Below are 22,988 nucleotides of genomic sequence, written 5' to 3' on the forward strand. Positions count from 1 at the left end.
CGCCTCTGACTTGACATAACAATGTCATCACTCAACACCATCGCCTCTGACTTGACATAACAATGTCATCACTCAACACCATCGCCTCTGACTTGACATAACAATGTCATCACTCAACACCATCGCCTCTGACTTGACATAACAATGTCATCACTCAACACCATCGCCTCTGACTTGACATAACAATGTCATCACTCAACACCATCGCCTCTGACTTGACATAACAATGTCATCACTCAACACCATCGCCTCTGACTTGACATAACAATGTCATCACTCAACACCATCGCCTCTGACTTGACATAACAATGTCATCACTCAACACCATCGCCTCTGACTTGACATAACAATGTCATCACTCAACACCATCGCCTCTGACTTGACATAACATCACTCAATACATGTACCATCGCCTCTGGCTTGACATAACATCACTCAACACCATCGCCTCTGGCTTGACATAACATCACTCAACACCATCGCCTCAAGCCACAAGCTTTTGCATCGAAAGCATTGAGCCACCAATGGTGCAGAACTACACGCGTAAAGTGTGTTTTGTTTTATCAATGCCAATAAAAGATACAAGTTGGAGAATACGGCGATGGAGACAAGTGTTGGAATGAGCGATATGATTAGCATAATCCGTGATTTGCAAATTCACAAAAATTAATATTCACATGACGTACATAGATAAAATCGACAGTTAGAATTACTGTTAAAGTGGAGAATCACTAACGTACTGAAGTCTGCGATCATAATGTACATGTACATGATAGTTTATGTTCTTCAAGTATATTATATACAGTGTCGGATAATTATGACTGTGTTTTCTGTATTTTCTGTGTTTTCTTATTTTTCTAACACAATAAGCACATACGCTTCTCGAGAGGTGTATTGTCCTCGAACACATGCTACAGAGTCGCAATGTGATCCTTTCAAAGTCATGTCAAGGCTTCAAGTTTTGACAGCAATGTTACGCACGTGTCGCACTTAATTAAGAATGCATAATGCAGCAGCAAGTGTGCACAAGAAGTGACACCTCAAGTCGTCAAGACAATAGCTAACTTTAAACTAGTAAACGTGCAATTATTAGTTGGACTTGTTCTTAATCCACTACCACCGGTGGTTATAGCAACGACGACACTGGAAGGTGAACGTAAATAGCGCACATAGCAGCTAGAAGAGCGCCCGTGATACGTCCCACGCTCCATGCCTGTGCAGTAGCTGCTGTGGATGCTAATCTGCTGCGGATACCTTGAAACTCAGGATTATGCTGTAGGTAGTACTCCACCGCCCTCAGTTCGAGGTTACGTAATAACTGTGACGTCAACATCAGCTCAGGTTCATCATCTGTATCCAGAGATAGTGAACTACTCACTCCTGCAGGCATCTGTATGGCAGCAGCAGCAGCAGCAGCAGCAGCAGCAGCAGCAGCGTCGTTGCGCGATTCCGCTGATAGCGAATCAGCATCAGAATCTGACTCAGAGATCGAGATCGATCCACCACCGGGAGGAGCAGCAGGGGCTGCTGGTGGAGCTGGCGGCGGCTGAGGTTGAGCTGGTGGTGCTTGAGAAGGGGGTGCCGCTTGCGTTGGTTGAGGTTGAGCGGGTGGTTGTGCGGGTGATTGTGCGGGTGGCTGTGCGGGTGGTTGTGTGGCTGCAGGTGGCGCCGGGGCTTGTGTGGCTGGTTGCTGAGGTTGAGGCTGAGCTGGTGGTTGCGCTGGTCCAGACATACTACTCATACTACTCATGCTACCGCTAGAGCTACGCACGTGATGACGTAACAACTTGATCTGCTGTGGTGATGGCTCATGTCCAGCATCCTTCAGCTGCTGACGTAGAATTTCGATCAGCACTGATGACGTCTCGCTGTCACGAGCCGACGATGATGTTATGTATAGCATAGATGTGTGAAGACATAGGATAGCTACGACATGGGATGTTGTCACTGCAAACGTCTTCATCTTTACTAACTGAACCCTCGTAATTAGATAACCAATTATACTTGTGAAACCTACAAAAATATCTATCGAGTTCAAGGACGAGCCACCACTGCTGTCAGGCTCATTCAGCTCAGCAAGGCAAGACGCAAAGGTAGATTGCGGTGTTCAACACTGGTTTGCGTTAGCCTGTGGAACTTTCACCAAGATTAAAGGTTGGAGAAAAGCAAGAAGAAAGACACTTCGGCAACCAGAGACAAGAATTTCCCAGAACATAGGGCTGGTGTGGGCTTTTATCCTCCCCCGCAAGGCATACGGAATTTGCTAGAGGCTGAAGGTTTGTCACGTTGGACTCGCGCTGTGACTCGCAGGACATCGCGCAGGCGGGTTTGTCCTAATACCGAAGCCAGGGAAGCTGTCTTAGAATAATATCCAACATTGACACAATCCCTCATCATCGCTTACTAACATAGCTGTACAATTCACATACCACTCTCCCATCACCAGAAACAAACACGGCTATCTATCTAACAGCTCGTTCCGTGGAGGTGTGCCTCAATCGTTTGTATCAAGCTAGCATCAGAAAACAACCGCTATGTTGAACACAACCGCTATGTTGAAAACAATCGCTATGTTGACGCTCCCCTAACGAGACCCAGTGAATTTTTAAAGACGAAGCGTGGAATAGTGTTACCAACCTTCCCATTCTGCCTGACCTACCCTTAGTCCCGGTAGTGGCCAGTACGCTCAAGAACCATCTTTCTCCAGGTATTAAACTAACCATGCACGGCTTACGTCGTGATAGGCTGAAAGAAGAAGCCCCAGTGCGGGTCTAGCGACATTATCAGCTCACAGTAAAATCTAACTGTTTTTCTAAGCGTCTAGTCGTTGAATAGCACTTGTCGTTAATGATGACCTGAGGAATGTGTTAGTGTAGTGTACACGCTGTGAAACTGTACATGGACGTAGATGAAACTGTACATGGAGTCACTGTGATGAAACTGTACATGGACTGTGGTGAAACTGTACGTATCCATGATAAATTGATAATAGTATACTGTGATAGGAAGCGTATACAATCAGGTACATAATAATAATATTATGTGGCGTTAATCATGCCCCGGTCCGTGTACGCGAACATGATTGTACATGTAGTTTTAAGTAATCACGATCGGTACAGGGATATGTCGGATAGCCTATTATGGATTATGCTTCGTAAACCCCGCTCGAAGCACTGAAATCAGCAAGGCCATACAAAGCTTGTGGCGAGCAAGTCCCTGCAGTCTACTACTCTTCCTTATTAATATGAATACATCGAACACTGGTGAAATCTACAGTCAACTTTGCTAATAATGACTGCGGATGTAACGACAATTCGCTAATAACGACTGCGGATGTAACGACAATTCGCGAATAACGACAGAATTTCCATGCAGAGAGCAAAGTCCCATCCCACTGTCATAATAATGAGACTTCGGGTATAACGACACTTCGCGAATAAAGACACCTTTTTGATGCCCCGCCGAGTGTCGTTATAAGCGAAGTTCACTGTACCCGAAATGTACCCACTTCTGTTGATTTGTTAGTGTCACCATCCATCCAGGTACGGTAATCCAGGCCAGGGGGAGAATGTGCTTGAACGATATAAATTGTACTTGTAGGCTGTGCTCAGGGGATGTCCGTTCCAATCGTCCCTCGGGGTGGGTTCGAATTACGCACCTTCGCACATACATGATTGTACATTATCGCTGCATGGTCTAGTCTCAAGCGTGTTTATCAAACACGCAGGTTTTACGGCCACTAATGCAAGCCCATGTACTGCATAGAATGTCCTATTCCTATCGTATATTCTATCGTATAATCCTATTGTATATTCCTACTCCTATTGTATCCATTATGTTCCATTCCTTTCTCTAGTTATTATTGGCTCAACATCCGAGTTTCAACTTTCTATTCCGAGGTCGAAATGCAACGTCGGTTCAGGTAGTCTGAGTCTCGTGTTGTCTCGTGTTGTCTCGTGTTGTCTCGCTGACTTTTGGCAGCCATGCACATGTACATGTATGATTTTCTCGTGCACAATAATTTAAGGACAGGAGGCTAGAGGCTGGGGGTGCTTTAGTTTCTGAATGATGATTTTCGCAGGGAGGAATCATCAGGCAATAGCGTGACTACCACTCCATGCTCAGTGCTTTGTTCATAGAGTACTCACTACCCGTGCTTGTCCTGAGTACTGGTTTCTCGCGTGTGACCGTACCGTCATGACGCTATACTTATTACAATGATTATGTAGAACAAACGCAACGTCAATCATTTATACGGATACAACGGTTAACAGTGTGCGGCTATAATGTGGAAGACTAAGTATTCGTTGAACGGCTTGCTGCATGAATCCATAGCTACTAGCTGCAGTGGTATATGCGTCTAAGATACATTCAGTTTATTGAGTATCAAGATTATGGTCAATTTTATTCACAACACTTCGCTTTTCCTAATTCCTGGCACCTGATAATGCTATGGTACATGTACGTATACGTCTGTGGACTTCTCCAGCACTAGTGCACTATCCATTACAAGCTAGACGTAAGCCATAAACGGCTTCGCACTCGCCACATCATGGCGGAATATCCCACTCAACACTAACACCCAGCTGCAGCTGCTAAGTCACAAGTGTCTACAAGCAAGGCTCGCTAGTTGAAATGGCGCAGCGCCGTACTAAGCAATGCATAGTGGCTAGATAGAAGTAAATGCGTGCCATGATCAAAGCGAGAAATCTTATCTCCCGTGTTCGGGTATAACGGTGATGGTACATAACACCGCTTGGGCCAATACAAGATCACAGTGGAGTACGCACCGCTAATAGACATGTGCACTATAGCCTTGGACGGTGCACAAAAGGAGAAGGAAATGTTCCTGCTGCAACTCTGGGTTTCACGGGTTAGCGATCATCAGACCGCGTTGTACAGTGTAGCCAAAAGGCGAGATAGAGAATACTCACTAATAATATAGCAGGGTGCATTGTGATAGCGTGCTGCACCTCATTGCTGCTCGCTAATCCTAGACCTCTAGTAGTACGGGACAGACCTTGGCTGACCGCTACAGTCAATGAACCTTCAAGACACTAATATCTATCAGTTCTCGTTAATATTACCACAGCTATCTTAGCAATGAGATACTAGTACCAGCACGGAGGGAAACTGACACAAGACTCTCCTGGCCTGCAGCGATGCTCCTCACGCGCTCGAAGACGGCCACCACCTTCCAGTCCGATGAGAGTAGGAAGTCATTTCTCAAGACTCTCGCTGAGTGACCAGTTGGAGGAACTTCTGTGCCCGTTTTTCTTCTTTCCCTCACGAGGACGTTTTCTCCATCAGTGTCTTCCCTCATTCAAACTAGTTGAAGTTACCCTAATTCAAAGTCTATATTTGAAGTCTATATTTGAAGCTGGTGTCACCTAAGGGTCTTGCTTGGAAACCCCAAATATAGGACTTAGCAGAAAGCGATTAGCTTTGGCTATTCTAGTATTTCTCATACTGAAAGAATAAGGAGACATCGCGATCAGGGACAAGATGGTGGTGTTCGGATGTCGATTAAACTTCCCACTTGCCCTGGTCGGGCTTCTTGTTGCTATGGTGTGTACGGTGCATAATGACTGTCACGTGACAGCAGCGAGTAAAGCTGCGCATCTCAAGAGCAAAACTGTGCATCTGAATAAGGCTAGATCTGTGCATGTGAAGAAGGTTGGATCTGTGCAGGTGAAGAAGGCAAATTCAGCAACTACAAGAAGCAGTGAGGTGCGAGATGCCAGTACCCATGAAGCATTCAACTTGGACACGAACAAGGTCAACAATGGACATGTCCTCAAAATCAAGGTATGTATTTCTGCTTATTAGTGCAATCAGGTATACATAGAGTCTGGTTATTCATCACATGACGTATACTTTAGAGTCTGGTTGTTCATCACGTGACGTATACTTTAGAGTCTATTAATTTGTTCATCGCTACGTGCATATGCATGTCGTGCCCCTTCATTGAATACACCGATATCCTCATTTCACTTTGAGCTGTGAATTCGGCCACACCACTTGCGCTCTGTCTCAGCGATGTTGCGATCACGAACAGACACACACACAGACACACACACACACTGTCAAGATGCACTACATGTACATGTAGGTATTCGTGATCGGCATGCAGCATGGTGACACAGTAAACCATGGTGTGTACAGGTAGCCGCCCAAAAGGGTGCACCTTAAGCAATACGGTGTGAGCTGTCGTAGGTCAAGGGAGTGTTGGATACATCAGGACCGGTGTAAAACCTTATACATAAAGAGAGAAGGCGACATTGAACTGTTTTCTAGAGTCGAGCGACCTGTCCAAGAACAACACTGAGACTGCATGGATCCATCAACCTGAAACGAACCAGCAGCCTCGAAGTCTCCGCTAGAAGGCGGTCGACAGAGGCACTTACTTTTGAAGTATAATTATAGGACTTTTGAAATTGTACCAGATACAATGGCATGTAATAGCTGGAGGAAGTTGAAATTGGAAAATGTCTCAAGACAACAGATCAAATATCGCCAATAACAAAACAACATTTTCAAACAACCCCTTTAACAAACTCTCTCACACTCGCACACCAATGCACATACAGTGCAGTACGTACTTGAAGTACACACAATTATTCACACATGCTCTCTCCACCCATATGTCCTTCACTCTCTATCTATCTATAATTCTTTCCCTCTCTCAATCTCTCTGGGTCTATTTTGTGACATAACCAGTACACAACCCTCAAGAACATGTCTCTCTCTCTCTCTCTCTCTCTCTCTCTCTCTCTCTCTCTCCACCTCTCTCTCTGTCTGTGTGTTCAGGGCAACACAAATATGGTACGAATGCTGAGACGCCTGGTCGCGAGGCAATCGGTGTCGGATAGTATGGACTCTGCGAGCGGCTCAATGTCCATGTCGACGTCCATGTCTGATTCCGATTCCGCTGCTGCGGCCGCCGCTGCCGCTGCAGGTCCCGCGGCTGCACGAGTAGGAGATGCAGAGCTAGTCCTTACAGGTGAAATGCTATCCAGGCTGGAACAGCAAGCGCTGGCATACAATTCCGCAGCCACAGCCTCGCATTTCAGCCTTTCCGCACTGATCGGAAAGGGTGCTTGGTCTATGATCGCACTGTGGATTGCAGCCGTATGGCTTCTACTATAGGTTGTGCTCATAGCACAGACATTGCTCGTGTGGCTAATGTTACCTGCTCTTGGGATAGACACTGTCTCTGTGGCTCACATAACAGCCCTGTTCAAGGATTCTGCTTTTGTACAGACATTGCCTATAATGGTGTACATTGTACATGGTTGGCATGATAGCCTGATGATCTGTTGTTAGTGCGTGCCGTCAATGGTTGTATACGACACCATCTGCTCCGTAGAACATGAATCTTCTTCAGAACCATCGGCAATTATGTACAGTATGTCTGTGCATACTGTGCGTACGGTACTGCGTCACGTGACAACTCCGTGGATTAAAGATCTCAATTCCTGGGAGTACGAGTCTGAATTATAGTATGCACAGATTGATATTGAATACGGATTGAGCTTGTAAAGTAGAATTAATCTACTGCTATTCACGTTAGTAACCAAGCTGTTGCGTGGTTGGCATCATTCGTGGTCAGTATAAAATATTGAGGAGTGCTCCAAGAATGTTCCCGCTGCCAATTTAACGTCTGTCTCAGGATCTTCCTCCCTCTACCCTACGTGAACCCTACGTGAACCCTACGTGAACCCTACGTGAACCCTACGTGAACCATACGTGAACCCTACGTGAACCCTACGTGAACCCTACGTGAACCCTACGTGAACCCTACGTGAACCCTACGTGAACCCTACGTGAACCCTACGTGAACCCTACGTGAACCCTACGTGAACCCTACGTGAACCCTACGTGAACCCTACGTGAATACAACATCAGCAGTTTTCATGTACCTCCTTTCGCTTCTTCATTTTGCTTTTAAAGTAAAGAAAATGATCCAATGATTTTTTGAGGTTTTCTAGAAACAGTTTTTTTAAGATGTTTTAAAGTTTAAGACGTTTGAACGCTTACAGGTTTACTCACTCTCCCTCAACTTCTACCACTCCTTACTGCTCGTGACTTCTACCACTCCTTACTGCTCGTGGCATGATGTCAGAACAACTACACGTCATGAATAGGTTGAGCACATGATTGTAGGTGCTTTATTTTCATTCTGTCTTGCTCAATTTGAATTCTAATTTCTTCTGCCAAATAGCGAGACACGATGCACATCCATATCCTTATACACGTTCAGTCACAGCAAGAGTCCATAACCCCCCCCCCCCAGAGTGTGCAACTCCAGGTTGGGGTCTGGCGCAACGAAATCCAAACATTGCGTCATCCGGTCCCCGGGCAAGCATGGGCGGATGGGGCCATGTGCATATCTGGTACATCCGGCGGGGGTTCCAAGTTAGTTGAAGGTTGCTTTGAAGCAAGCCACGGAAGTGTCACGTAAAACGTTTGCTCCACGGGCTATGCAGTGTCAGCAGAACGGCTTTGATTTCACAGTCACAGACTTTTTTTATTTGAAGAGAGTTTCTCTGCTCGTTGTCTGAAAAGCTTGTATTGGGAGAGTTCGTGACTCCGGGATAGCAAGAATAGGCATGGATATAGATTTACAAGATTTGATGGAAATAGCATGTCCGATGAAGGTAGCATACTTTCCAAATACGGAGTAAGCGTATCCAAATCATCGGCACACTCTCCCTCCTCCGTTCGCCCACCAAAGAGACACTCGAAAGTGAATGTTCCTGCTGGGTTCACAACCAGACGGTTCAAATTGACGGGTGTTCCATTGCATGTGAGAAGCACAGACTTCGAGCAATAAATCTCTATCCAGGTGCTGGAAGAATTAACAATTTCCAACACTCGACAATCGAGAGAAGAAAATGAGGAGCCCAGATCGAGCAAAAACTGACGAATATCGTCCACAGAGACACTGCACTCCGGCGACAATGGGGAGCGCTTTGCTTTAGGTTCAACAGTGGCCATTGTTCTTCTCTTATCGGAGAGACACTCAAAAGAGAAAACTGTTCGACAACTCTGAAATAATTCTCTGTGTACTTGAGCCTTTCCAGGCGTGTTACGTACAATACCTGGCCGTGGATTCGTAAAGAAAGACCCCAAATTGGGCAAACGGGCGAAGTAGGTCCGGGCCAAACTTCCCATTTCGTCATAGCTACTCACTACATGACGTATGAAGTTTGGATTTCGTTGCGGCACTGATTTGTGCTGAGAAGGATCACGAGTTGCACACTCTGGGGGGTTATGGACTCTGGGGTTATGGACTCTTGGTCACAGTGAGACCTTTCAAATAATTGAAATCTAATCACACAAGCCTTCGGAATTGATGGTCAGCTGGGAGAGACTAGGTGCATGGAATGACATACGGGTAGTGGTACTCAACTTGTTCTTGATCTGATCATACAACGGTACTGTACTTGTCATACACGTTAGTAAGTGACTCTTCCTGATCATGACTACCCTTCAGGTTTGTGTATAGAAACGACAGCAGCACTACACGTGGCTATCAGCTCGGTACGATTCTAGTCTGGCGTACAAACTTGGTACTAGTGCCCCCTTCCCCCCCCCCCCCCCCGACTTCCTTCCATGCTGCATGCATAGCGTCATGTACAATTGTCATGTACATACAGTTACAGATCGAAACAGCTGCTAGCTATCAGAGCTGGTGTGCTGTGTGAGTGGTGATGACAGTAAAGTTATGTTCTTCAGACTTTTCCCGTTTGCAACTTTTCCCTCAAACCAATGAATGTGACAGGAGATTGAGTGCAAGGATTCTTTGTTGGATCAAGGCCAGGATCATTGCTGTTTTTAGTTTTCATCCTCGCCCTGTCCACACGACCTTACAGTGCACTTCATTCGAAAATACTAGTTTTGGGTTTGTCCCTTCATTTTTTTCATTTTTATCTCCTCTTGATGGGTTTTTCGGGCCTCTTTTTTGTAGTATTACATTGTACTGTTGAGCCACCAAAATAAAATAAATTCAATTCAATACAATACAAAACAAAACACACAAAAAATACAGTCCCTAGTCTCATACACATCCTGTACCAAGCCTCTTTTTGTCTCATACACGTCATTAATATTTTGTTTTGCTCATGCACTTATACCGGTACTTTCAGCAAAGAAGTACGTACATGTTAGCAGTGGCCCACGATGACAGCAAATAATTCAGCCTTAACCATTAAACAGTTACAGTGGTTATCAGTTGCAGGGCTTCTTTTGCCAGGACACCTTTATCAAAATCTTTAAAATCAGTAGAATGCACATCCATGCCTTTCAACCGGTTGGGTTAGTTAATCAACGCCTGCCGCGTTTAGTTCGGAATGCAGCAATGCCTGATTGCATGCACATTTTTAAGAGTTTTTAAAGTGCGGGATCGTGTACATACGAGCAGATAGAGCCTCAATCATATAGAGAGTACCGCATGGGTGAAAATACAAAAATATGTAAATGTACTTGAAGTACAGATACAGAAATATAGACCTATGATGTCATTATGACCTTACATAAAGCTCTCCGTACGTACATATAGGTGCACTGAGCATAACTTACTTGAAGTAAGGTTTGGTATAATAGCAGCTCTCTCAACAGTGGTGAATAGCATTGTGAAATATTGTTCATTTATAGTCTGACGCACGTATAGTTGAAGTTAAATAATGATGCGTCAATCTGTGAAAATTCTTATGCATGAAATTCCACGTACTTGTAAATATAGTTGCAGAGCAATCAAACATGCTGAGTGGATTTATGATCATACGTGGCATGTACTGAGTATATTGTACAACTGCTGTGGCCGTTGTAGAACCAGCCAGTTCTTGTATTGTATACATGCTGTGAGAGTATGAGCAGCTGACCTCTACTCTGTACACAGGAGGAAAGGGGTGAGAAACCTCATCTACTGCCAACCAATGAATGACCGAGAGGCCACAGTCACATCACCATGATATGAGCTGTATAAACTCGTGATGGATTTGATAATAGATACACAATGATGACGTCCTTTCCATAAGTAAAATAAACACATGTTCAAATTGATGACATCATTAGGCTATGATGATGTCATGACAACCTGCTAGCTCACACTAGTAATGAGTGATGTGAGCATAGCAGTGTGGCAGGATCAGGATCAGTAGTCTCAACATTGTTTCGGATCAGCTGGCTGGTATGTCAACATCTTGTTTTAGTCCCGCTTGTAACGTAATGCTGAAGGCCTGCATCATGATCACATCCCTCAAACTAAAGTATGATGTCACGGATGACATCATCATTACTCACACATGGCTGTAGTTGGTGGACTCGGCCCAGTTAGGCTTTACTTGAGGTGCAGGACTACTAGTACCAAAATGAGTCACGGTGTCCTGGTCGGGTTCTTCAAGAGGGCGAGATTTAGGTACAACCGGAGGTGTCCAAGCGGTCGGTTCTGGTAATGGCAGTTCCCTGGATGTCATTGCACTAGCGTTTCGGGAAACAAACGTTCTTCCCTGTTGCGCTTGCCTGCCACCCTTGCTGTCCGAGTGTGTTCGTCGGTGTGACTTCGGACCCTCAGTGCTGTCTTTGCGTTGCATGGGTACTGGACGTGTCAATCCGTCAGTTGTGGGTGTGTCTACCGGTGCAAATGTGCTACTACCCGTGTAGGTAGTGGTCTCGCTAGGACCTGCTGACGGTGACCGACCACGGCGACTGCGTGCGGCCGGTACAGGTGTGCGGGAAGTGTGACGTTTCAAGTCAGTGGTCTAGAAAACACAACACAACATATCACCCACCTTGTGTTAGTGGTTATCAGATTTAGCTCATTGTAATGGTAGTGGTCAGGTTTAGTAGATATCAGGATTCTGTAACTTTAGGAGTGATATTTCAAGAAGCGTAACGGAAGACTAAGGATTATGTTAGAGCAAGTTAGTAGCAGCCGTATTATTCAGAGTAAAAGATAGCTCACTATGTTACAATGAAGTAATTCCACCTCCACCACATGCTATTCCAGTTATGTTTCTGAAGTCCATTTCTCCGAAAAGCAAGCGATAACAATAATAGGATTTCGGCCAAGTTTTGTCTTGTAAGCACTGAATTGGGAAAGGCCATGAAAATCCAATCTGTTTCACACCACTTTCATCACTGCATTGTCCTGTTCGAACCCCAGTTGAGGTACCTTTTCCGAACCCTTTTTCTAACCTCAAATTTCACGCACTGCACTGTGTACGATAAAATCATGAAGAAATCGCCAAATACGGGAGCTCGCCAGAGCCAGCGCTCATCTTTGTATGAATGGACTGTAAAAGAAAACTCAAAAACACAAAGCAGTGCGTACATACCTGCGCCCCCTCCACAGCCGGGGTATTGTAACCAGGTCCTGGGGTCCTTTCGTACGGATTTCCCCCGGGAACTTGATCAGATTCTGCAGCACTGTCCTGAGCACTGAGCTGCTCCGACTTGCCACTACGCGTGCGGCCTGGCTCAATAGGCTGTGACAGTTTCTTCATGGCTAGAGGGTATTGTGTGGATTCGGTAGCCTGCCGCTTGCTGCTGGATCGTGGACTGCTGTCCTCTCCATCACCTACAACTCTGAACATACAAACATCAATAAAACAAAATACCAAGATACTTTTCAGAGCACTGTTTTTCAAGGCACTTTCTCCGTCTGTTCTTGAAATTCTAGCTATATGGTAAGAGGAGTTAGACGAGAAGGCAGACATGCCTGTGTAAACGGTGAAGAAAATTAAAACAAGCAAACCAACACAACGTACACTGGCAGTATCGACTCATTACTGTATTGACTCTTTATTGTACACTGAATGATCATTATCTCCACACCATGTCAAGACATACGCTCAATGCCGCCTGCCAATGTGCAGGAAATGGTTTGCACTAGCATCCAACAATGGCATCTCCTTATGGCTCGACCTTGGTTTAGCTAAGATGTAATGACGTTTCAGCAAGATGTTTTGATAAGAGGAATCAACTCCCAATACAGTATGTAATGGAATGTTAGGTACTTCCTCTTGTACATTACCTCCTTCTACAACCTCTTCCTGCTGGCCTGGGTGTGCACCTCATGCTTACTCACGTACTCACCTTTTGTACCATTGACCTGCGTAGCTACTTGCGCACCCATATTTGCCACAGGTACCCAGGCCCTTTATCTTGCTTTCTTTCTCTCTCTCTCTCTCTCACTCTCTCACTCTCTCACTCACTCTCTCTCTCTCTCTCTCTCTCTCTCTCTATCTCTCTCTCTCTCTTTCTCTCTCTCTTTTTCATCATGCAGACATTTAGTTTGTCTTTCTCTTCGTCTCTCCGGCTCTCTAATAAATGTTGTCGTACCACCTACCTGTTCCATTGTCCCCCTGCTCAACAGTAGTATACTGGTCGGATTCAAGTTGGAAAAGATTTTGCTCAGCTCCTGTCTACACATGTCACACTATTCTTACCTTTCATTGCTGGTTATTGTCATGCCGGCCATTGATCCGTTTGCGTGTGGCTGAGATAACTCTGCAATGTCACAACATCACAACACAGAGGACTTCTGTTAAATACAATCAATCAAACGGCTACAAAAAGATCGTCTTTGCTTTTACGAAATTCCATTCTACTGGGCCGAAATTGTTTGTCGCATTCAATACAATCACAGGGAAAGGAATGATTATTGATTAGTCTGAGGGAGTGGCAAACCAGAAAGGTCTCCAGACACATTGACTGTCACAACCAGGACTGGAGCCCGATAACCTCGCTTACGGCCAGAGGAATGATTGGTGACGTTTTCCGGGTGTATGATTTACTACATTGAAGTTCCCCAGCCATGTAAAGGATTGTATGTGTGTCCCCGCCATTCACTAGACTGTATCTAACCCAGCCATTCACTAGACGGTGTGCACCCCAGTCATGCACTAGACTGTGTGCACCCAGTCATGCAATAGACTGGGTGCACACAGTCATGCAATAGACTGGGTGCACACAGCCATGCACTAGACTGTGTGCACCCCAGTCATGCACTAGACTGTACTCAATCTGCGGACAGAACTGTGTCGTCTTTTGTGGACTCATCAGCGCAGCACAGAGGAAAAGAGGCCAAAACAGATAGCCATGAAAAATAAACTGTATGTGTGTCCCAGTCATGCGATAGACTGTGATTGTATTCAAGCCATGTAATAGACTATAATATGCATTATGCATTCCAGCCATGAAATAGACTTACTTCTAATGAGCCTGCGATCTCGTTTCTTGTGTTTGAAAAGACAGTAGAGACTGAACCCGGCCAGGATCAGCAGTACAGCAGTGGCAATGATCAGGGCTATGGACCACAGTGGCAGCATCTCCAGCGGACCTTTCACACGATTCACTTCCTCACCGGGCAGACCGCCACCTGTTCAGACAGTGTAGGTGTGTGTGTGTGTGTGTGTAGGCGTGTGTGTAGGCGAGTGTAGGTGTGTGTAGAGGTGTGTGCATGTGGAGGTGTGTGTGTGGAGGTGTGTGTGGAGGTGTGTGTGTGTCATGTGGCAAGCAAGGTTGTGTGTGTGTGTGTGTGTGTGAATAGGACAAACAGAAAACAAAACACAACTTACATACACATAATGTGGGAGATGACGATTGCTAGGTTCACATTAGGCCGGTTTTTCGGCTGACGTGAAACAGCATGCAAAATCCTGAAGATCGTCGCAAAAATTACAATTACCTGGTGTGAACCGAGTTGTTTTACAAGGTTTGGACAATCTGCGGCAATTCTCTTAGAGGGTCATCTAACCAATCGATGCCAGCTTTTCACCACGACAGGAGAAAGGGTTGACGTTAGGTAGCGCACACTAGTACACTTCACTTGTCGATAGTGCACACGTCACTCCGTACAATCCAGTTAATGCTCACGTCACTCCGTACAATTCAGTTTAGTCAGTGTACGGCTGCTGGGACTCAGCACAGTGCACTGAGCCAGCTGTGGATGGTGCGACTTTGAGGTCGCCCTGGACGACTGTTCATGTCGAGTTCCTATCTTGATCTCTTGTACTTTTCTCCTCTTGATGAAGCGGAGAGGCTTATATAATACAGCTAGCGACTATGTTGGTGTAGTTAGAAGGAAACATTGGTCTTCTCAAGGAGAACTACATGTAGATATATCTTGTTCCATTCGTAGACTTTCAAAAGCTACATGTACTTCAGCTGTCGGAAAAACGTTTTTGTTTCTCTTCGAACTCCAGAAATCGTGCAGCTGACTTCTGGGCTCCTCGCGTTCCAGTTCCTCTAGCCCATACCTGCATTGGAAATGTATTTGGTATAATACATTCATGAGAGATGCCAGTATGGTTTACTACAAAAACCTGATTGGTTGCGGAAGAGCTTAAACGTTATCCAGCAATCTGGAATGTGAAAGCGAAGGTGAGATTGCCACAAGAGGTTTCTGGCTGGGTCAAGCGTCCTTCTTCAAATACATGCTATGTTGACTAAAGTGGAGGCTATATGTGTGAAGGCAGTGTCTTCTGTATGTAGACCTGCAATGTGCAACTAGCCAGACAAACAAAACGCTTGCCCTTTGTGAGAACAGCCCGTCAGACACGTTCTACACATGAACCGTGAGGGCATGGTGAAGACACACACGTGATCGTCACCAGCCGTTCATTCCAGGATGCATATCAACTATCGCAGTGTTGCAAATATCAGCAGAAGATCCAAGTACTGGGTTTCTCGCTGGAAAACGTGAGGGAGTATGCAAGGAAGACAATCGATGCCGAAGGGGTAGAAGTTGTGTTTGCAGAGCTACAGAGCAAGCCAGATGTGTCTGGAGACGATGTAGTGTCTTAGCTGTGGTATGAATCCTGGGCTGCTTTGCCTTGCATGTGCTGCAGCTGAAGAGGATAATGTTCACTTCGTTTGAAGCGATCGCCACTCACTTGAATGATGACTCGAGTCTTCGGCTAAGACCCCAAAACACAATGTATAGGGATGCTAAACCACACGGCTACCTTGGGTATGCTGATCTTGGTGAGTGTGGGTCCCCTCTCCCCGTACAGGTCCCCCTACCCCTACCTCCCGCAAAATCGCAACTGTTCGTCCATTGGTTCGTGTTACTTTCCGAGATGAAGGGTTTCATTATTGCTTTTCAGGTGTTGCTGCATGACTGCACTACTTCGCAACACCCTTTTCGTTTGTGCTTTGCCCGTTTGGGCATTCCGTAAAGAGAACGATACTACGCTTTCCCTTGCACGTACGACTCACTTTGCATACCTTTCTTATAATCACATGAGAACAGGAGCAGGTCAATAAAGAACACCTTCTACTCAACAAGAGAAATTTGGAGCTTGTGTCTGTTGCAAGGGTTGTGGTACGGGGCGCTAAGATCTCACCGAAACACCGGGGATACAATTGTATCATTACATTGCAGGTTTCCATGGTATTATTCCGATGGTTGGTCAGGTCATCGCACAGGCCAAACCTTCTGCACATTAACCCATGTCTAGTGCTGATGAGGGCATATCTATCCGCCGTATCATTCACAGAATTTAATAACGAATTCAAGAAAAGTCTATGGTGTGAGAGGACCAATCAAAAAATTATTCCTGTGGTCCTGTTTTGTCAAAATCCAATGTTTCATTCGGAGTCCAGTCCAGTCGTTTAACTTTCTTCCCAGCCCCAGCCATCACATCAGTACCATCAGTGTTTATTGAGTGGTCATGACTCACACAATGTAATACACTGTACAAGTGATACATAGCTTCTTCAACAGCACCCCCTTACGAGACCTTCCTAAGGGTGCCCCTTACGAGACCTTCCTAAGGGTGCCCCTTACGAGACCTTCCTAAGGGTGCCCCTTACGAGACCTTCCTAAGGGTGCCCCTTACGAGACCTTCCTAAGGGTGCCCCTTACGAGACCTTCCTAAGGGTGCCCCTTGCGAGACTGGAATTGTGTGGTCTTTGAATGTAGGGAGCATGTGAAACGAAGGTTATAATCATTTGCAAATATCCTCCTACAAACCAGGTAGGTTATTGCTGACATCGAGCGACTCCTACAGTGCGTTTCAAAAGTATAGACCTATAGACTTTCAAGCAACTCAAATTTGGTTAGAGCTTTTTGAGAAATTTCTTCCCAGTATTTCTCAGGCAGCTCACGCAATTGTTCAAATATAAATCCCTAAGCAATTGGATAACAGACGCCCAATTTCTAAAATTGTATGCACAAAGTGATCACATATTTTGTGTGGTATAGATGCTGGCCTAACGGTTTTTTGAAACCACAGGTCTGGACTTTTGAAACGCACTATAGGTCGGTTTCATCCGCTCATGGGGACTGTAAAATAGTCCAAAAGCAGTGCGCCAGTCCTGCCCAAACCACTGTAGTCCTGCAGTTAATTAGTGTGCAAACCCGACATCATGATGACATCGACATGACATCATAATGACATCATACTGCATGCGTTCTACTCACCGAATCTGAGAGTCATGGGTTCCATGGCCAGTCCACCGTGACTGTGTGCACGACATGAGTACTTGGTGAGGTCTCTGAACTCCACATTACGGATAGTCAGTGTAGTCGTGACCACTGTGTATTGAACATTATCTTCACCTGGGATCTCAGCAACTTCCTCAGACTCTATTGAATATCTGCAGTAACAAATTCATGATTTGGACAGAAATGGAAACAAGAGTGGATGGAGGTGAGTAAGATTAGTGGGGTAAGGACGATGACACGGACATGGGCAGATGTAAGAACAGTTTGTAGACACTCACATTCACACAACCATGCACTCACACAACCATGCACTCACACACCCATGCACTCAAACACTCGTGCACTCACACACCCATACACTCAAACACTTGTGCGCTAACGCATTCCCACTCGTGCACGCGAGGAGTTGGTGAATTTTAGGGTCTTTTCCAGCACATAGAACACTTCATATGTGCGCGCATGTGCATGTGTGTGTGTGCACGCGTATGTGCATGCATGTGCGTGTATGTGTTGTGCGTGTGTGTATAATAACTTACTTAGACTTCTCGCAGCATGTGTCCGTGATGGCATCCTGTTCTCTGTACCATGTGATGTTGGGTTGTGGAACTCCTGTCACATTGCAGGATAGCCAAAATGACTCGCCCAACTTCACAGTCCGTGCTTGTGATCGTACTCCCAGCACTGATGGAGTTGCTGTTGGATTAATAATATTGTGCAGACAAATACACAAACACACGTATCCATGCACAGACACACACACACACACACACACACACACACACACACACACACACACACATACAAGACAAGACAATCACATGCACACACACACATGCACACACACACACACAGACACACACACACACACACACACACACACACACACACACACACACACACACATGCGTGCACACATACGTGTTAGTACGCATTCATACTCATATACTGCTCACACATGCATACACTGTAATATGTATGTGCACACAGCGCATCACACAGAAACATACACATTTCACATGAATCTAAACCCTGTCCACAAGCATATTGACAAACATGAGTGCTCATACCTGCATCCACGTGCACATGCAAAGAAACATACGCAAGCTTAAGGTGGTATTTCTCCAAGTAGTCATTATGAACATCACAGAGCATGTACATGGGTTGTTTTCAAACTAGTGACTGTCCAACACATTGAACAACCCAATAACAACTATGACATCATCATTACATCATTCACTTACAGTACACATCCAGAGTGATGTCAGCTGATATCATACCAAACATGTTGCGCAATACCACATGGTAGTTGCCACTGTCGTGCAGTCGGGCATTGTCAATGCGCAGGTTATTGTCAGCTGTTTTACCAATACGCCCTTCAGCACCACACAAAACAATAGAAAACAAAAACTGATTACAGCCCTCTTCTTGGTATATTAAGCAGAACATATAACCCCTGTCATCTTCCCATCGTCTCTGCCTCTCCGTCCCTCCATCTCTCCGTCTCTCCCTCTTCCTGTACTTGTATCCCTGTCAGTCTGTCAGTCTGTCAGTCTGTCATGCACCAGCCATGTAGGATGGCTGGTGCATGTCATTCATGGTCATCCTGTGCATGGTGAACGTAGGCCGAAAATTTCAAGGGGTGCCCACTGCGGGCTACGCCTCTGTACACACACAGTCTCACACACCAGCACCAATATGAATACCTTACCTGGCTTGCCAGCCGGTCGGTTTCCTTTCGGCACGGTCCACTCGACAGTGGGTGCTGGTAATCCGGACACGTTTAGCCGCAGCAATGCCTGTTTACCTAGGACGGCAAACTGGCTAACTTGCAGATTGTTCAACTCTGGTGGACCTGCATAATGTAGAGTACACAGCACAGGAGCAGGAAAGTGACATTATTTGAGCATGCACATTGTACGGTATATGCCTCTCCTACGTGGCTGGGATTTCAGAGTGACTGAAGTATGGGTGTAGTCAATATTATATCTGTACAGTGATCGGGGTATGGATAAAGACATTGCACGTGTGCATTCGTGCAATGATCAGAGTTGGTAGGGCACGGCAATTGAGAGACTCTGACCACTGCACGAATGTACATTGCCAAAACTGGTTAAGCACAATGCCCCGGTTCACAGGGCACTCTAGCCTATACATTTACAAACAGTGCAAGAGTCAACTTCCTACATTTACAAACAGCGCAAGAGTCAACTTCCTTTCACTGGATCAGGCTCCTGTTTACCTTGGGAATTAAACCGAGCATTAAAAATTCCTAATTGGCCATTGGCCAAGGTGAAAATGAAGATTTCAAACAACAAACAGATAAACGAAAAAACAAAACAAAAAATAAAAAACAGCGGACAAACAACAGACAAGAGACAACCAAACAACAGACAAACAACAGACAAACAACAGACAAGAGACAACCAAACTCACCCTGTACTTCTACCCGGGTGGCTTGTGATCGCGTCTCTCCCAAACTGTTCTTGGCATAACAAGAGTAGGATCCCATCACATCGCTAGCACTGTTGTTAACGATCAACTCAGATTGTACTGCAATCGCTCCAGACTTCAACTTCACCTCTTCCTCCAGAAACTGCAGTCTAGACGTGCCTAGCAACTGCGCGTTCATATCCATGGCAACGCCATTCCGTCTCCATGACACTTTGGGAAGGGGTTTCCCCGTGACGGCGCAGGACAGACGCAGTGTTTGCGACACGTTGATAGCTACTCTGATGAGTGGCTCAACTGCAAAGCTTGGTGTGGCTGCCAATGGAACACACATACACACACGTACACACACATGCACACAACATACATAAAACATGCACACACAGACACAGACACACACACACACACACACACACACACACACACACACACACACACACACACACACACACAGAGGACATGGAACGTAGTAATGTTAGCTGTACACTACACACAGAAGCCAGAATAGCAGGAAGTGACCGGTGTCTCCATCAGAAATGTTGTCCTAATACATGGGATAGTGGAACAAATCTTGGCTCATCGCAAGGAAACAAGCACCGCTGTGTACTGCAAACTCATGAAAGTCTTCTGCTCCCCTTGCCAGTCCCCTGCCTTGCACTCCATATCTGGCCTGTACCCCACCAACCTGCCCTTCCTCCTGCCCCTCTCCCTCCCTATCCCCTTCCACCACCACCACCACCACCACCACCTCTACCCTCGCTATTGAGGGCGTCATCTTGCCGGAGACCCTTCGGGAACAGTAGAGAAATTTTACGATTTTGACTGCCTTATGCATATACAGTAGCGTCAGGTGGCGAAGAACGAGCATGCTAGAATTTCACCAAGCACAGCATGCTAGAATTTCACCAAGCACAGCATGCTAGAATTTCACCAAGAACGAGCATAGCAATGTATACACGGTGACTCACAGCATAGCAATGTATACACGGTGACTCAACTGTGCATAGACCGTACTACAGGAAGATAGGAATGGCCAAGGCTAGGAGGCAATCCCCCCCCCCCCCTTTTCTTCAGCACCCAAACGTACTGTAGTGTTAGACAACAGACTAGTTAGTTAGACAACAGACTAGTTAGTTAGACACAGACATGTCAATATCACGACAATCAGCACTGCAGCTTTGAAATGTCCGTAACTCCGAATCACATACATTTTGATGGGGAAAGGCCATAGATATGGCATGCGGTGTCACTATTTCCACAAAAAGTGACTAAAGAGTAGTAATATTTCCACTAAGATCCACCCAAAGTGTGCCCGGCAGCAGACCGAAGTGCCCGTAACTTCAGTGTCCGGATAACTGAGGCATGAGTGTATCACCACCAGCAGCACAACAGCTCACAACAGCACAACAGCTCATAGCAGCTCACAACAGCTCACAGCAGCTCACAGCAGCTCACAACAGCACAACAGCTCACATCATCAGCACAGCAGCTTACCTTCTACCTTGATCCTTGCTGTTGCCATATCAATGCCGGCGTTGTTACCGACAAAGCACTGATAGTAGCCATCATGCTGCACATCCACCGACTCTAGGGTAATGGTTGCCGTGGTTTCAACCATGCGCTTGCCGTTATGATACCATGACAGCGCAGAATACGGCGTGTTGGTGACAGTGCACGCTAGGGTTACTAGGGCACCGGGTTTGACTGTTTGCATTGCAGGTTTTAGCGACGGAGCTGGTTTTTCTGTAAAGTTGGACAAGAGAAAGAAGGTGGACAAGAGAGAGAAGGTGGACAAGAGAAAGAAGGTGGACAAGAGAAAGAAGGTGGACAAGAGAGAGATGCAGCATTCATTGGTTATAAGAAAGTCAATCTTTTATCACCTGAAAACCAAAATGGAAAACGGGATTGTCGAATAACAGCCCGGGTTTAACCCCTATGTGACCAGTATACCGAGGCCCAAGTATTCTGGGTCGACATATAAACCCAGAAATGTACCAATATACAACATTCCTGTTGAACTGCACGACTGCACATAACTATAATGTATATAGATCACTGATACATGGGGATAACTATCTTTTTTACATGTTCTAGTTCTGTCCTTGGCCCTCACATCACAATACACAATGTAGAAGTGTTTGGCACCTGGCTGACCAGAGAGGCCAAGTCCCTATCAGTTCATGATAGAAACGCCCCTTGCCGTTTATAATAGACAAGCCCTACCAGTTCGTGATAGATGAGCCCCATAAGTTCATGATAGACAGACCAGCCCCTTGCAGTTCACAATAAGCAAGCCCCTGTCAAGCCAGGACAGCCTAGCCCTGTCAGTTCATGATCTAGATAAGTCATACCTTGGACTAGCAGATGGATGAAGTGATTGCTGACTTCGCTCTCCGAACGCGCCGTAATACGGTAGTAACCGCTATCAGTCACCCGCACAGACTTGATCTGAAGATTGCCTTGGCCAAGACGGAGGAATCTATCTGCTGGCAACTGACCACTCTTTAGCTTTGACCAGCTAATGGTGGGATTGATGCGAGCTGTTGCCACGGTCTCTATGATGAGATTGTCACCGACGGTTGCTAGTATTGGCCGAGTGCTACGTGATGGAGGCAGCTTCTGGAATGTAAGGACGGGATTTAGAGTTTCTGCAGGTAACAAGCAAGTACACACAAACAGCACAAAGGAGAGATAGGATCACTGTTGCAGGGCCGTCATGCTCTGTGAGCCGTCATGCTCTGTGAGCCGTCATGCTCTGTGAGCCGTCATGCTCTGTGAGCCGTCATGCTCTGTGAGCCGTCATGCTCTGTGAGCCGTCATGCTCTGTGAGCCGTCATGCTCTGTGAGCCGTCATGCTCTGTGAGCCGTCATGCTCTTGCAGGGCCGTCATGCTCTGTGAGCCGTCATGCTCTGTGAGGACTGATGTAATAACTACACACATGGACATCCTTCTGTTGCTAGCAGTATGTGTAGCAGAAACAACCTGATATAATGCCGTATAGCACTACATAGACATAGAGATGCATCCCCCATTGGCACTGAAATCGGGCATGGGAAAATGATCGGCCATGCAGTCGACCTG

At 45.9% G+C, this 22,988-nt stretch overlaps 2 protein-coding genes and 1 long non-coding RNA gene across 3 annotated transcripts in view; 1 reads left to right on the top strand and 2 right to left on the bottom strand.

The window, feature by feature from the left end:
• Window positions 1–506: 506 nt before the first annotated feature.
• On the bottom strand, window positions 507–2,060 carry LOC135829770 (uncharacterized). Its single transcript, XM_065342155.1, has one exon. It carries the CDS (start codon window positions 1,961–1,963, stop codon window positions 1,127–1,129), a length of 837 nt encoding a protein of 278 aa, XP_065198227.1. The 5' UTR covers window positions 1,964–2,060; the 3' UTR covers window positions 507–1,126.
• A 3,110-nt stretch (window positions 2,061–5,170) lies between these two features.
• LOC135829459 (uncharacterized) lies at window positions 5,171–8,244 on the top strand. Its single transcript, XR_010555829.1, has 2 exons — window positions 5,171–5,808; window positions 6,811–8,244. It is a non-coding gene; the product is annotated as an uncharacterized LOC135829459 (long non-coding RNA).
• Window positions 8,245–10,443: 2,199 nt separating this feature from the next.
• The window catches only part of LOC135829011 (uncharacterized), an 18,735-nt gene continuing 6,190 nt past the window's right edge, over window positions 10,444–22,988 (bottom strand). Inside the window, exons 5-15 of the mRNA XM_065341416.1 lie at window positions 22,258–22,554; window positions 21,401–21,649; window positions 19,892–20,221; window positions 19,167–19,310; window positions 18,700–18,831; window positions 17,995–18,151; window positions 17,435–17,610; window positions 14,219–14,386; window positions 13,455–13,515; window positions 12,342–12,591; window positions 10,444–11,765 (exon numbers count right to left, since the gene is read on the bottom strand). Coding sequence (XP_065197488.1) covers window positions 11,304–11,765; window positions 12,342–12,591; window positions 13,455–13,515; window positions 14,219–14,386; window positions 17,435–17,610; window positions 17,995–18,151; window positions 18,700–18,831; window positions 19,167–19,310; window positions 19,892–20,221; window positions 21,401–21,649; window positions 22,258–22,554 — 2,426 coding nt within the window. The 3' untranslated portion in view covers window positions 10,444–11,303. The remainder of the gene's footprint in view (window positions 11,766–12,341; window positions 12,592–13,454; window positions 13,516–14,218; window positions 14,387–17,434; window positions 17,611–17,994; window positions 18,152–18,699; window positions 18,832–19,166; window positions 19,311–19,891; window positions 20,222–21,400; window positions 21,650–22,257; window positions 22,555–22,988) is intronic.

The sequence above is a fragment of the Sycon ciliatum genome, chromosome 13, assembly GCF_964019385.1.
Source record: "Sycon ciliatum chromosome 13, ocSycCili1.1, whole genome shotgun sequence".
NCBI classification, from domain to species: domain Eukaryota; kingdom Metazoa; phylum Porifera; class Calcarea; order Leucosolenida; family Sycettidae; genus Sycon; species Sycon ciliatum.